At 21.8% G+C, this 15319-nt stretch overlaps 5 protein-coding genes across 5 annotated transcripts; 2 read left to right on the top strand and 3 right to left on the bottom strand.

The window, feature by feature from the left end:
- Positions 1–213: 213 nt before the first annotated feature.
- On the bottom strand, positions 214–666 carry PBANKA_1309300 (conserved Plasmodium protein, unknown function; the record flags this gene model as incomplete). The annotated part of the gene is made up of 1 exon (XM_034566672.1): positions 214–666. The coding sequence occupies one exon, from the start codon at positions 664–666 to the stop codon at positions 214–216; it is 453 nt and encodes a 150-aa protein (XP_034423246.1).
- A 1236-nt stretch (positions 667–1902) lies between these two features.
- Positions 1903–4326, top strand: PBANKA_1309200 (serine/threonine kinase-1, putative; the record flags this gene model as incomplete). The annotated part of the gene is made up of 1 exon (XM_034566671.1): positions 1903–4326. The coding sequence occupies one exon, from the start codon at positions 1903–1905 to the stop codon at positions 4324–4326; it is 2424 nt and encodes an 807-aa protein (XP_034423245.1).
- An 862-nt stretch (positions 4327–5188) lies between these two features.
- PBANKA_1309100 (mitochondrial ribosomal protein S29 precursor, putative) lies at positions 5189–7046 on the bottom strand (the record flags this gene model as incomplete). The annotated part of the gene is made up of 2 exons (XM_034566670.1): positions 5189–5235; positions 5345–7046. The coding sequence occupies 2 exons, from the start codon at positions 7044–7046 to the stop codon at positions 5189–5191; spliced, it is 1749 nt and encodes a 582-aa protein (XP_034423244.1).
- A 799-nt stretch (positions 7047–7845) lies between these two features.
- On the bottom strand, positions 7846–10445 carry PBANKA_1309000 (ATP-dependent RNA helicase MAK5, putative; the record flags this gene model as incomplete). The annotated part of the gene is made up of 3 exons (XM_034566669.1): positions 7846–8210; positions 8316–10165; positions 10402–10445. The coding sequence occupies 3 exons, from the start codon at positions 10443–10445 to the stop codon at positions 7846–7848; spliced, it is 2259 nt and encodes a 752-aa protein (XP_034423243.1).
- Positions 10446–11456: 1011 nt separating this feature from the next.
- PBANKA_1308900 (histidine--tRNA ligase, putative) lies at positions 11457–14663 on the top strand (the record flags this gene model as incomplete). The annotated part of the gene is made up of 1 exon (XM_034566668.1): positions 11457–14663. The coding sequence occupies one exon, from the start codon at positions 11457–11459 to the stop codon at positions 14661–14663; it is 3207 nt and encodes a 1068-aa protein (XP_034423242.1).
- Between the last annotated feature and the right edge of the window lie 656 nt (positions 14664–15319).

Genomic DNA, 15319 nt, shown 5'->3' with positions numbered 1-15319 from the left:
TTTAGAGACTTAAATAGCATATGGGAAAAAAGGAAACGGAATATTAATAAAAAAAGAAAATATTATTTTAATATTTTTCTATACATGAATTATACATAAAAATGCTTGTGTATTGTCTTAGCAATTGAAGGATTTAAAAATACAAAATTATCCTTATATCATAAAACAAAAATGAATATACAAAGTTTATCACTTTAAAAAAAAATATAATAATTATTCATCTTCTTTGCATTTTCTTTTTTTTAAATCATTGTTATAAGAAACACATGAATTTATTATTCTTTTTGTCGCATCTTTATTAAGTTTGATAATTCGTTTTTCTTGATTATTTTGTTTATTATTTTTCTGATTTTTTTCTTTTATTTCTTTCATTAGCAATTGAACTTTTTTTAGTTCCTTTTTAATGGCATGGTCGTTATTTATCAAATTTCCAGATATTTTTAAATACGAATAAAAAAGAGAACAAATAAAGTATGCCAAAAATGAATTAAATTCAGCATATTCAATAGGGTTTAGTATATTTTCAAAATCTGTTAATGAATAATTGGAATTTATTAATCTAAAATTAGTTTGAAATTCTTTAATTATTGGGTCTAAAGTTTTAAGAATTTCGATGTTATCTCCTTTTTCACGCATCGGGGATTTGTCATTTATATTTTTATTCATTATACTTACAATTTTATGCAAAAAAAAAAGAAATGATGGGAATTATTAAAAAATATATACAACAACTGATTGTTTATGTTATTGCAGTTTTATATGCAACTGTACAAAAAATGTATTTTTATATGCATAAATAAAATAATATCTACACCCTTAAAAGTTATAATACTTAAAAGAAAGCATGCACATATACACCATCTAATGGTTGTTATTTATAGCTATATAAATGATAACATATATGGGGTTTTATTTAATTTTTTTATTTTAACTATATATTCTTGTATACTATTTTTTTTAATTAATATTATTTTACGATCTTGAAAATCAATTTTTTATTATTTGGAAATATGTATCACTTTTTTTATGCATAGTCAAAATATGATATTACTAAAAAACATGAATATGTAATAATATTTTATAGATTTAATGCATTGTTAAATCAGCACAAATTATATATTTGTCTTGCTAATGATAATACGTTTTTTCTGCAGTTGTGATATGGTTGTATATATATTTAGGTACAAGCATAATAAGTGTTCCTCTCCTATATTTATTTTATATAATATAATTTAAAAAATTAAATAAATAATTATGTTAGTTAATTTTCATGATATATTTTTTTTTTTCGACGCTGACAAATGTATGTAACGTTTGTGCATCTTTTTTACTTTAATTTTGTTTTTTTTATTTTTCTTTATTAAAAAAAATAAAAATGTTTACATAAAATTTGTATGAATAATTAACGCAAAATAGCAAATGCTTATTTTGTTACGTTTTGCATTTTTTTTTTCGAAAGATGCAAATTAATTTAAAAATAATGTTGCAATATAACATCAAAATAAAAATTGAAAGTGCAATTTTAACGTTCATAAATCGTAGACTTTATTTGGAATTAATATTGCATGTATGCATATATTTGTAAAAATGAGATATTATATATATATTTTTATTCACACTGTATGCATATTATAAATATGTATAATTGTATATTTAATATAACGTTTTAATATTTGCATAGATTGATAAAATAAATAAAATGTATACACAGGAATAATCCACCAATTTTTTTCACATTAAAGTCAATTTTCAAAAAAAATAACTGAAAATTTTTAGTTAAAAAAAAGTAATGTTTTGTATTTTGATAGAATGGAGTAGTAAAATTATGTATTATTACCTGACTTGTTCATCTAGTTATATTTAATTTTGTATATATGTAAAAAAAATATATATAATAATAAAATGAACAAAAATGTATACAATAACGGTATGAATGAAAAATATAAAAATAAATGTAGAACATATTACTATAAATATTATACAAATCAAGTAAAAAATAAACACATGGGGTTCTCAAATATATATAGAAACAATAGTCCCAACAAATATTATTACGAGACACCATGTCGTGATAATAATAATAATAGTAATTACTATAGATATAACATGAATGGTAATGGGCATGGGCACCAAATACGAAACAAAAGAAATCGAAGTTATGAAAGTATAAGTACTTCGAAATATAAAAATAAATATAACAAAAAATATAAAGGGTATGCTGTAAATGAACATACAATAAGAGCTTATAATAAAAATGGACGAAAAAGGAGTTGTTCTTCGACAAAAAAGTTACATGAAAAAGATCCAAAACATTATAAAGTGTATTTAGAACCAAGATATAATGACGATTATCGAAATAAATATATAAAAAATTATAATTTATCAAAAAAAAGAACATATTATTCCTATAAAAAAAAAATATATAATGATAGACGATATTATGACACGCATTTTGGCCAAGGAAATATATTTTATAATAATGAATATTATTTATTTAATGATGGTACTACATTAAAAAGAAAAAAAATGTATTATGGAAGTAGTTATAAAACTGAATCAGGAAGTTATAATAATACTGATTTAGACAAAAAAAATTTGAACAAAAGAAAAATTTATTCAAACAGACGTGACATTTATACTAGACGTGATAAAAAAATTAGTAGTAAAGATAATTATAATTATTATTATAAGAAAAAATATGATAGGAATGAAGGAAATAATTATTTATTAAAAAAAAATAGCAGTATTATTATAAATAATAAAGATTCGCCAAGAAAAGATTATGGAAAAGTCTATAAAGAATATGATGATTATAAAAATAAAACGGGTAAAAATATGGATTATTATAATTATTATTATAATAAAATAAAAAAAAATAATAATATATCTTATAATTATAGTAATAATAAAATAAGTAGAAAAAGAAGATATATTATTGATAGTAAAGGCGATAATAGTAAAATCAAGAAATTTAATAAAGGGGATAGTACATGCGAACAGAGTTTAACTGAACAATCTAGGGGAAGTAGTTATTATAGTAAAGTGAAAAAGAAAAAATATAAAGAATCAAAAAATCGAATTAGTAGTGATAATGATAGCAGGAGGGGGATGAGTAAATCTCGAGGAAATAGTGATTCGTATGAATCGAGTTATGAAAATGATAATAAAACAAAAAAAGGGAATAAAAGGCATAGAACGGAAACATCTAAAAGTAGTAGTAGCAATGAAAGTATGCGAAAACAAAAAAAAAAAAAAGTGAATGTTAATAATAATTATTCTGATGATGAAATTGTTCATTTCAGTTGGGAAAAAGGGATGATTTTAAATGATCATTATAAAGTTATGAGAAAAATGGGCGATGGAACATTTGGAAGAGTTTTGTTATGTCAGCATATTGTTAACAAAAAATATTATGCTGTAAAAGTTGTTCGAAACGTAAAAAAATATACAAAATCAGCTAAAATCGAAGCTGATATATTAAAAAAAATTCAAAGCAATGATATAAAAAATAATAATATAGTTAGATATCATGGTAAATTTATGTATCATGATCATATGTGCTTAATATTCGAACCTTTAGGGCCATCCCTTTATGAAATAATCACAAAAAATGATTATAATGGTTTTCATATTGAAGATATAAAATTATATTGTATTGAAATTTTAAAAGCATTACATTATTTAAGAAAATTAAAATTAACACACACAGATTTAAAACCTGAAAATATTTTATTAGATGATCCACATTTTGAAAAAAAAATAGTAACTGTTAAAAGAGTTACAGATGGAAAAAAAATTCAAATATATCGATCTAAATCTAAAGGAATAAAAATAATTGATTTTGGATGTGCCACATTTAAAACTGATTATCATGGATCTATAATTAATACTAGACAATATAGAGCCCCAGAAGTTATATTAAATTTAGGTTGGGATGTATCTAGCGATATGTGGAGTTTTGGTTGTATATTAGCAGAATTATATACTGGTAATTTATTATTTAAAACTCATGAACATTTAGAACATTTAGCACTTATGGAAAATATTATAGAACCTATACCTAAAAAAATGTTATATGAAGCTACAAAAACTAATGGCTATAAATATATAGATAAAAATGATTTAAAATTAGCTTGGCCTGAAAATGCATCAAGTATAGATTCAATTAAGCATGTCAAAAAATCTCTTCCTTTATATAAAATTATTAAACATGATTTATTTTGTGACTTTCTATATACTATATTACGAATTGATCCAACTCTTCGGGCTTCCCCGGTTGATTTATTGAAACATGAATTTTTAGCGGGGAATTATGAGGATTTTTAAATCAGCATAATATAAAATTCCTATTTGATTAAAATGTATGTGTGTGAAAAATAGACCATAAAACTGAATTTCTTTATAATTGATTTTTTTTTTTTAATTTGGTTTATTTTGAGGTCATAAAAAGTCGATTTACCATTATGTTTAAATTTGTCATTTTGCTTTTTTACGTTATTATTTATTTATTTTTACTTAATTAATTTCATTTTTATTTGATTTCCAGCGCTTCATATACAAGACATTTTTTTGTGGAGCGTTTGTGTTTGGGTATAACAATTCTTTCGCCAATATGTACGCTTACTTATGTTTGAATATGTTTTGAAACTATTATATATATATATGTATATTCGTATCAGTATGTGCATCAATTCTTGAGGGAGATGCAAAACTAATGAAGGCGAGAATTATGCATTTGGCATTTTATCTCATTTGCCCGATATTTCATTTTGGTGATGTTTTCTTTTTTACTTTTTATTATTTTGTCTTTTAACATTTTATTATTTACTAATTTTATTTTAATTTTTATGGTAACTGTTTAAATTATTCACGAGCTTATTTAAAACATTTATAAGTTAAATAAATTTTTTGGTAGCAAATAATATTTTGAAAAAGAAAGAAAAACAAATCTCTTTCATATAAAAAAAACAAGGTTACATATGAACGATAAAAATGTAAGCACAACTAAAGAGCGTGTTAAATTATATTATATGAAAAAATAGGAAATACAAAAAAATTTATATACATAATCCATTATGTACCATCGTATATATACAAGGGAAATGAAAAAAAAAATGATAATTATTTTTTAAATGTTTTTTTTACATTACAATATTTGAATTTGATAAGTTTATTTTGGAACTTTGAATTAGTACAAAGTTGTTAGAAGTTTCCTTGCCTGAAATCCATTTCCTCCTAAAAAATACGAAACAGTTAAATATGTGTTTTATTTTTGAAGTAGTTATATATATATATATATATATCGATGTTGACATATTTATGAGAAATAAAAAAATAGATTAACCTGTTAGCATGTAAAAATATTCCAATTTATTAATGTCAAAATTGTATATAACATTTTGATTGAAAAGATGGGAAACATAATTTTTAAATTCAACGAGGGTAAAATTTCGAAGAGTTTTAATTTCTTTTTTATTTATTCCAAGAAAATCTGGTCTAAAATTTCTCCTGTTTTCTCTATCCCAACAAGTAGATACAATTTTAACACATCTTTTATATTTTGAAGTATTCCATTGTAATAATAATTTTGGTATAGTGAAATAATAAGTAGGAATATATCCATTGTATTTTGTATTTTCAAAATTTATGGATAAATATTCAGAAACACTTAAATTATAATTAAATTGATCAACAGCTATTAAAACAGGGAATTGCGTTTGCTTTTTCAAATGCTCAAATAATATGTATACACATAAATTTGAATATGCAGAATTATTAATACCTATATTTATTAATTCTACTAAATTTTGAGGTATAGGAAATTTATCTAAAATATTGGGTATTTTGATATTATCTTGATAAAACTTATATAATTTTTGCCTATACATATTTTGTTCTATATCATTTAATTTAGAATAGTTATTATCATTAGATATTTCTTCTTCTATAGTTTTTTTGATAATATCGTTATAAATTTTTTTATTGTAAAGTAAATGTGTCCCATCCAGACATGTATTATATAAAATATCTTTAAATATTTTGATTTCTTTTAAATATTTTTCGTTAACTTTTAATATATTTTCAAGAAATTCTTTACTTAATTCAGGTTGTATATATAAATTTGTGTTACTTCTAACAATAGTGTTTATATCAAATTTATATTTTTTAATATCTGGAATAAAAATAACAATCCAAGAACGAAGTTTAGCCCATAAAACAACAGTGTTTAATATACAGCTTTTTCCGGTCCCTCTTTTTCCATCTATTAATATTGATCTACTTTTATATATATTGTTTTTTAATTCATCAGATGTTTGTGTTTTTTCTTCATCAGTATTTATACAAGTAGCATTGATAATATTTTTTGCATTATCATAATATGCATCAACCTTTTTATTACTCAAAAAGTATTTATCTAAATTATATGATTCTCGTTTATTAGATGTTTTACACTTTTTTTCACAAATTTGCAATTCATTTATAATTTCATGTGTCAATTTTCTGTAAAGGATTCCTACACCTTTCAGATGTTCGAAGTTGTGGTTTTGTAGTATCAATGAATTAGATGTATTAATAGACTCATTGTTTGTTTTAGAATTTTGTTTGTTTGTTTTATTTAAAAATATATCAAAATTATCATTATCGGTATTGTGCATTAAAATATCTTTTGGTATTTCCCCTGCTAAGCCTTCAGGAAAATAAGTATCTAAATATTCTTTTTCAAATAAGAAATATTTATCCACGTTTTCAAGATCAAAATCAGAGAATTCTAAATTTTTTATTTTATTATTATGTACATTTATATATATATTTGGATTAAAATAAAAATCGGCTATATTCCTATTTTCTTTATTTACTTTAATATTTAGCAATTCATTATATTTATCTTCTTCGTATGGAAATGCTACTAACTCTTTGTTATAAATCTTGAATAAATCATTTTCATGACGTTTATTTGTTTCTCTATATATTTTGTGAACTTTTGTATTGTTTATTACACGGGGTATATTATACTTGTTAAATCTACGGGTAAATAAAGTGGCCATTTTTATGTGCTAAGAACGAATATTGCATTATGAGATATTGACATAAAAATAGGGACAAAAATATAAAATCAAACAATAAAATATGAGATACTACCCCTTTTTAGTTTCATAAACACAATTATTATTTATTTTTTTTAAATATCAACTTAAGAAAAGGTTCATAAATGGTAGGCTCAATGACTCACCAAAAAAGAACTACTGTTATGATACTAGGAAATTTTGCCATAGAAAAAAAAATGGCTTAAATTGGTAAAATTAACTAAAAGGAATACTTTGACGAAAAAATTAATTTTGTTTTTCTCACCCAACTGATATATATATATATATTTTTGATATATTAAATTTTTCAAACAAAAAAAATGAAGAAAATCAGCTGTGTAAATAATTTGACATATAAATAGATATTAATATTTAGTGATTAATACAAAAAAATAAAATTTTATGAATATAATTTTATTAGGTAAATTATTATTTACATATTTTTATGGAAACAATTTTAATGATGTTATAAATTTGTTTTACTACAACAGCAATATTATATTGCTGTGATAAATCATAGTTGAAAAAAAAAAAAAATGTATACATATATATTAATATGATTAAAAAAATTGGTACCTATATGGGAGAGTGTAACATTTGAATTATAAATGGAAAAAAATAAACAAAGAATTATTACAAAAAAAATACATATATGTATATGTGAAATTACTTCTCTGTGATTTTGAAATATTATCACATTTTTTTAAAATATAAATATGGATAGGGAGATATAAGGAAAAATGTAAATGATATAAGAGAGTTATTTGTGGTAAAGTGTATTATATAATTGTTTTTTTAAACGAAATAAATTTTTAAAAATATGTTCATTTGTTTTTTTAGGAAATGGATTGTCTGAATCTGAAGTTATATCATCATCATTTGATAATTCTGCATCTTTGGCTAGTTTACTTAAATTCGATTTTTCTTTATTACTTTTTATTTTATTTTGTAATTGTAATATTTCATTACAATATCCAATTGCTTTATTTATTTTTGAGAACTCATTATTTGCTATGGTTTTGACATTTTCATATTCCTTAAGATTTTCTAAATTCAAACCGATTTTTTTGAGTGAAATATTCCATTTAGATATTTCATCATCTGTGATAAAACAAATACATTCACCTAAAAAAAAATTATAAATTATTACAAATATATGAGGTTTGAGTATTTTCATAACATTATTGAAGGGTTTTGTTATATCATAAATATTTTCCCCTTTTTTCTTACCTGATTTCAAGTTTCTAGCAGTTCGACCAGATCTATGAATAAATGTAATGTCTGAAATTGGACAATTAAGCTGAATAATTAAATCACATTTATTTAAATCTATTCCTCGACTCATAACATCAGTACAAAATAGAATCGAACTATTATTTGATTCTGTAAATTTTGATATACTTTGAATTCTTTCTTTTAATTTTTGTTTAGAGTGTATTGAATATATATTAATTTTTTTAGACAAAAATAAATTTGTTTTATATTTATTTGGTAAAGATGATTCTAAACCAGGCTCAAAAAATAAGTATTTAAATATTGTACTAACATCCTTTACTAATTTAATAGTATTAAGAAATATAATAATTTTTTTAACTTGATTTTCTTTATTAGTTGGTAAATCCTTTAAAATATATAATTTTAACAAATAATAAAGTTTATGTAAAATAATTTTTTTTTCACATTTAATTATATTTAGCGTTAAATGGTCAGGTAAAAACGTTGTCTTGTTATAATTTATATCATTATTATTAGAAATTGCAATTTTGTTTTGATTATGATCCTTTTCATTTGTCAAATCAATTATATATGATTTATCTTTTCTTATGGAAATATAATTTAATAGCTTAGCTAGATTTTCATTGTGTAATTGAACTGTTAAACTCAATGTTGCTGATAATAAAAATGTTTGAATAAATTTTTTTTTTTCATCCACACACTTATATAAGTGTTTTGAAATAAAATGGATATCATTTATAAAAGATGTTTCAATCATTTTGTCTACTTCATCACAAACAAAATATCTTACATTTTTCATGTTATATAAATAATTAATTTTATCTTCTAATTGCAAAAAATATTTTAGTCGACCGGGAGTGCAAATAATAATTTCTGGTTTCTTTGATATCAGTCTCAGTTGTTTATTAATATTTAAACCTCCTATAATTGTTATAATATATATATTAATATATTTATTAACATAATTAAAATGATTTAATATTTGGACAGCTAATTCACGTGTTGGGACTAATACTAGGCATCTAAATTTTTGCCCTGCTTTTTTATTTGTTTTTTTTGCGCTATTATTTATTTGGCTATTTTTGGTATGAAATTCTTTTAACTTATTTTGTAATATATTGCTTAATATAGGCAAACAAAATGTTAGCGTTTTTCCTGTTCCCGTTTTTGATACAACAATTATGTCTTTTTTTTCATTTATAGAATGTTTCAATGTTTTACTTTGTATTTCTCTAGGGCTATAAAAATTATGATCATATAACGATTTGATTATATTATGAGATATATTCAATTCGTTATTTTTATTCCATTTAGAGCAATGTATTTTATATTTTATTTCTTTTATTTTTTTAAAATTTTCTTCATTTTTTATAATTTGTTCTATATCAAAGATTTTTTTCTTTTTTTGTTCAACCTCCTTTATGCTATTTTCTTCGTTAGTTTCCTCAGTAATATTTTTATCATAATTTTTTGGTTCTATATCATTTCCTTTTTTTTCACATAAATTTTTATTTATTTTTATTTTTATTTTTTTTTTTTTCTCTCGCACTTTTTTTATTTTTTTTTTTACTTCTATTTTAGTCTTTGTGCGATCTTTATGGTCATCATCAATCGTCTTAAATCTTTCATTTGATTTTACAGATTTGATTACTTTATTGTTTTTTTTTTTTTCTTTTGATTTCTTTGTAATTGTTTTTTTTGTAATTTTACTGAGTTTATTATTACTTTTTTTCTTTTTCAAATCGCTATTTTTGTTTGTACTATTTTCCACATTGTCTTTGTTTAATATCTTTACATCGCTAGTTTTGGCGACTTCAATAGATACTAACCCTTCTTTACTCAATCTAAAAATAGGAAAATAAATTTATGTAATTATAAAGAAGAATAATTATAAAAGGTGTATAAGTACAAAGGAAAAATTAACGCAAATACAGTACAATCATTTGAAAATATAAATTGTTACAAAATTTTTTATTTCATAGCTTGAAAATCACATTGGAACCAAATATAATTGGCTATATACTTATAATTTAAATATATGGTATTTTTATATCGTATAATATTTGATGTTTTTTATTACCTTTTCAGCAAAGAGGAATCAATTGATACTTTCTTAAAAATCATTTTATATTTTTCTATTTGTTTATTTACGCGTTTTTTTTTTATATTAAAAAATTGTACAATAAAGAACAAAAAAAATGACTAGTATATTTGTTGTACTAAGAAAAGAAATGATTTAACGAATTTACAAAACAACATGCAAAATATGGACAAAAATAAAAAAAAATATTCAGTTATATATGTATACATAATTATATATAATATATGGATATAATATTACTTTGTTTATTTACAAATTATGAGGAAACATAATATTAAAAAATTATTAAAACAAAATAGTAAATAAATAAAAAGTGCAAACCGAGAAAAAAAATAGTAGCAAAAATGTAAGGATATTAATTATAAAATATAATGTAGAATAAATATATATAATAATAAGTATAAAGGATCGTTTTTTCGATGAATACTAGTATCTGTATTATGCACTAATATTTTTATTTGTATCATGGAACCCTTTCATCATCCTTTAATATTATTAGTATAATATTTTTTAACTTTATTTTCATAAATATTTTTTTATACTTAATATATAGCTCCCTTTATTTATTTTTTTTTCCCTTTTATTTACATGGAATTTTTGGAATATTTTTATTTGATTTTTTTTCGATTGCTAATAAATTAAAAAAGTAGCAGGATGCATAAAATCTATAAAACATTTTTGCGCCTATTAAACTATGTATTAAAAGTATGAGCAATAGTACATTGGATACAGTATTATATGTGCATATATATATATAACTATTTATCTTAAGTATCATTTAAAGCCCTCATTTTTCATATTAAAGGAAATATAATCTCTATTTTAGTAAAATATGTGTAAATATACTTACTCAGATTAAATACATGCCGATTCCAAAATCCATGATGCTGTGCGCAAAAAACAACAAACTTCAAAAATAGCTTATTGATATATGTTTTATTCAGGGGTCCGCTTATTTATTCATTTATCCTTTCTTATTTATTCATTTATTTAACTTTTAATTTTATTTTTCCAATTTTCTGAGGGCGCTAGGAATGCGTTATATGCCCCGTTCCAACTTATTATCAGTTTATATAATCAGCAAGCGAAATAAAGATATATATTTTTTTTCCACCTTTTTAAGAAATAATAATATAGTAAAAAAAATGAGTATAAGTGTTTATAAAAATAAAGTATTTAACACAAAGGATGTTGTTGAAGTGAGTATTAACAATCGAGTCTTAAAATTGGAGCCATCCAGTTTTAAGGACTGTTTTTACAAATTAAATGAAAACAGAAAAAGTGTTGAAGACTTGGAAAAAATATATCATGGATATAGTATAAGTGAAAAATGGGAAGTAGAAAATGAAAAAATAATGGATTCAGAAAAAGAGGAAAATAATTGGATTAGTAGTAATGTAAGCCATTTAGAATATGATATGGCTGAATTGAAATGCTTATATTGTTTTTTTCTAATAAATATACTAAGATTTAAAAATACTTTAGACCTAAACTTGATACGAAATGTTTGTAACAGTATTAACAATATACAGGTTTCAAACACAAATAGTAAAATTGTTTATTTTAAAAATAACAATTCTTTATATAGTGAGATATTAAAAAATTTTTTAATTGAAAATATACAAAAAAGTGGTAAATCAGAATATAATATAAATGATTTTAATACATTTGTAAATAAAAATATTGAAAGAACAAGCTTAATGTTTTTAAATTTTTATAGAATAACTTCTTCCTGTAAATATTTAACATGCTGTTTATGTAATATTTTAGAATTATTTAATATAAATACTGATGTATTATTTAAAAATTCATTTAACAACAATATTAATAATAGTAATATTCAATCAATAAACAATTTGATATCAAAAATAAAATGGATGTTGCATGATTCTAAAATAGATAAAGATAAAGAAATTTCTAAAAATTTTAGTCCAAATTTATTATTATTTTTATATACACAAAGTAAATTAGGTGATGATGGAGAATATTTTTTAAATACAATAAACCATAATTTTAAAAATTTTATAGAAAAATCGAATTATGATTCTATAGAGGAAATGAATTCAATTGGCTCTTACATTAATCTTCTTTGTAAAAATTTTAATCATAATTTTAAGGAACATATTAAAAATTTGTTAAGTATTGTTTCCAAAATTTTGCCTTTATATGCTGAAAAAATGTCTAAATTTATTTTAACAAATGAATGCATTGATAAGGAGCATGACAGTTTAAAGAAACCACCATTTAATGGGATCGGTTTTGCATCTAATATTGATGTAAATAATTCAAAAGCGTTTCTGACTGAATTATATGAAACACAATATTTAAAAAGTATCGAAAATCATATTGCAATTATAGATGGATTATCTGAATTGGAAGCGTTAAAAGAACTTTATATTATATTTAATGATTTGTTAATTTTATTAACAGATATATGTATACATATGAACATAATGTATGATATAAAATCTTATAATAAAGCATTATCACAGGTTTTGAAAAATAAAAAGGTCTCAAATTGTGTGTATAATATAGGGGCTGGATGTCTTGAGTTTAAAAATTTTCTTTACTCCATTATTAGTGAAACATATGATACTTCAGAAATAAAAAAAGAGAACAAACTATTAAGTGATAAGCTTTTTTCTATATTACATAAAAAATTTTCAGCATATAAATATAACAAAGAAATATCGGAAATATTAATGCAAAAGAATATAAACTTTAATCTAAAAGTCCCGAAAGGAACAAAAGATTTCACAGGAGAAGATATGCAATTAAGAAATATATTTTTTGATTTTATAAAAAATAAATTTTTAATACATGGAGGGGTCGAAATTGATACACCTGTATTTGAATTAAAAGAAACATTAATTGATAAATATGGAGAAGATTCAAAATTAATATTTGATTTAAAAGATCAAGGAGGTGAAAGTTTATCATTAAGATATGATTTAACTGTCCCATTATATAGATTTTTTAATACTAACAATTTAAATTCACTAAAAAGATTTCATATTGGTAAAGTATATAGAAGAGATGAACCAAGCATGAATAAAGGCCGATTTAGAGAATTTTATCAATGCGACTTCGATATAGTTGGAAAATATGATATAATAAAAGCTGATTTTCATATATTACATATATTTTGGGATATATTAACAAATTTAAAAAATGTAATTGGTAATTTTATTTGCAAAATTAATCATCGAAAAATTTTAGAGTTTATTTTGTTATCTTCAAATATACATAAAGATAAAGTAAAAACCGTTTCTAGTAGTATAGATAAGTTAGATAAAATAACTTTCCAACAATTTCGAGATGAATTATTAAATGAAAAAGGTATATCTGTTGATTCAGTTGATAAAATTGAGTCATATATTTCTAAAACATTAAGTTTATCTCCATTTTTAGTTATTGAATTTTTAAGAAATGATTTAAATGAATCAAATTTCGATGAAAATTATAAAAAAGATATTAACGATGTTATAAATCATTTAGAGCAGATTTTTGAATTACTGAAACATTTTAATATGTTAAATCAATTTTCTTTTGATTTATCATTAGCTCGAGGTTTAGATTATTATACTGGTATAATATTTGAGTTCGTTCTTCTTTCTGACACGAGTGTAGGTAGTATAGGGGCTGGGGGAAGATATGATTATTTGATTCGAAATAAAAGAAAAGAATATATTCCTTCAGTTGGTGCATCTATAGGAATAGAACGAATCATTACTATCGCTGAAGATATAGTTAGAAAAAAAATGGCACAACTTTTATGTTCAGAAAATACTACAAATTGTGATAATACATCAAGTAATACAAATGCAAATTCTTCTCTTTCTAATAATATGAATGATAAATCGAAATTGAATTTAAAAGACAACGCAGTTGAAGTACTTATATGCAATACTAATAAACATGCATTTAAGCAAACTATTGAATTGTGTAAAAAACTGTGGGATGAAAATATAGCAACTGAATTTGTATATTTTAATGATCAAAGGTTACAAAAGCAATTTAGCTATGCCTTGGAAAAACAAATACCACTTGTTATTATAATAGGGGATGAAATTGAAAGAGGGGTTATCAAATTAAGAGAGCTAACTTTAGATAAATCAAAATCTGTTGGTGATAAGGAAATTAAATTAGCTGACTGTGTTCAGGAAATTAAAAATTATTTTAATTGCAATTTGGGATGGAAGCAAAACATTATGAAAATTTTATTTGGAAATATTAAATGATGAAGAAAATAAAAACTATCCTCATATCGTTTAATAGGCTTTTTAATATATGGGGCACAATTAAAAAAAAATTAATAAATTTGAGGGATATGCTCATTTTGCTGTGTATATATTTGCAGTGAACTTTTATTTATGTTTGCTTTATTTTGACACTTTATGTTATCATTTTATTCGCGTAATTTGAAATTCACGTGTCACATGTTAAACGATTATAATTTATATTGCTTTATTTTTATTCTTTTATTATATATTTTTTAAGATTATGACTTTGCATAAATTATCGACACATTATTATTTACATGCCCCATAAGTATATTATATATATATATATATGAACTTTGGAATTTTTAAGAAAACAGTTAATCCAAATTTTTATTGATTCAAAAAGTGGTATAAATATTTTGAAAAAAAATTATTTAGTGAAAAAAAAAAAAAATTTAATGAAAAATATGATAGCCCTACGAAGAATATATAAAATAATTATTTATAAGCAACAAAAATATTATTTTATATACATATATTTATGTTTACACTATTTGTTTAATTTTCATAAATAAATGCGTATTTTGTATATTATTAAACAAAGAAGTAGGTTATTATAATAATTTTTTTTTGATTTACCTTGAAATATGCTGTCTATAGATTTATTATTAAAT

The sequence above is a fragment of the Plasmodium berghei genome (assembly GCF_900002375.2).
Source record: "Plasmodium berghei ANKA genome assembly, chromosome: 13".
Lineage (NCBI taxonomy): Eukaryota > Apicomplexa > Aconoidasida > Haemosporida > Plasmodiidae > Plasmodium > Plasmodium berghei.
Note: the sequence above shows the minus strand (reverse complement) of the source record. Positions and strands in the feature narration are given on the sequence as shown.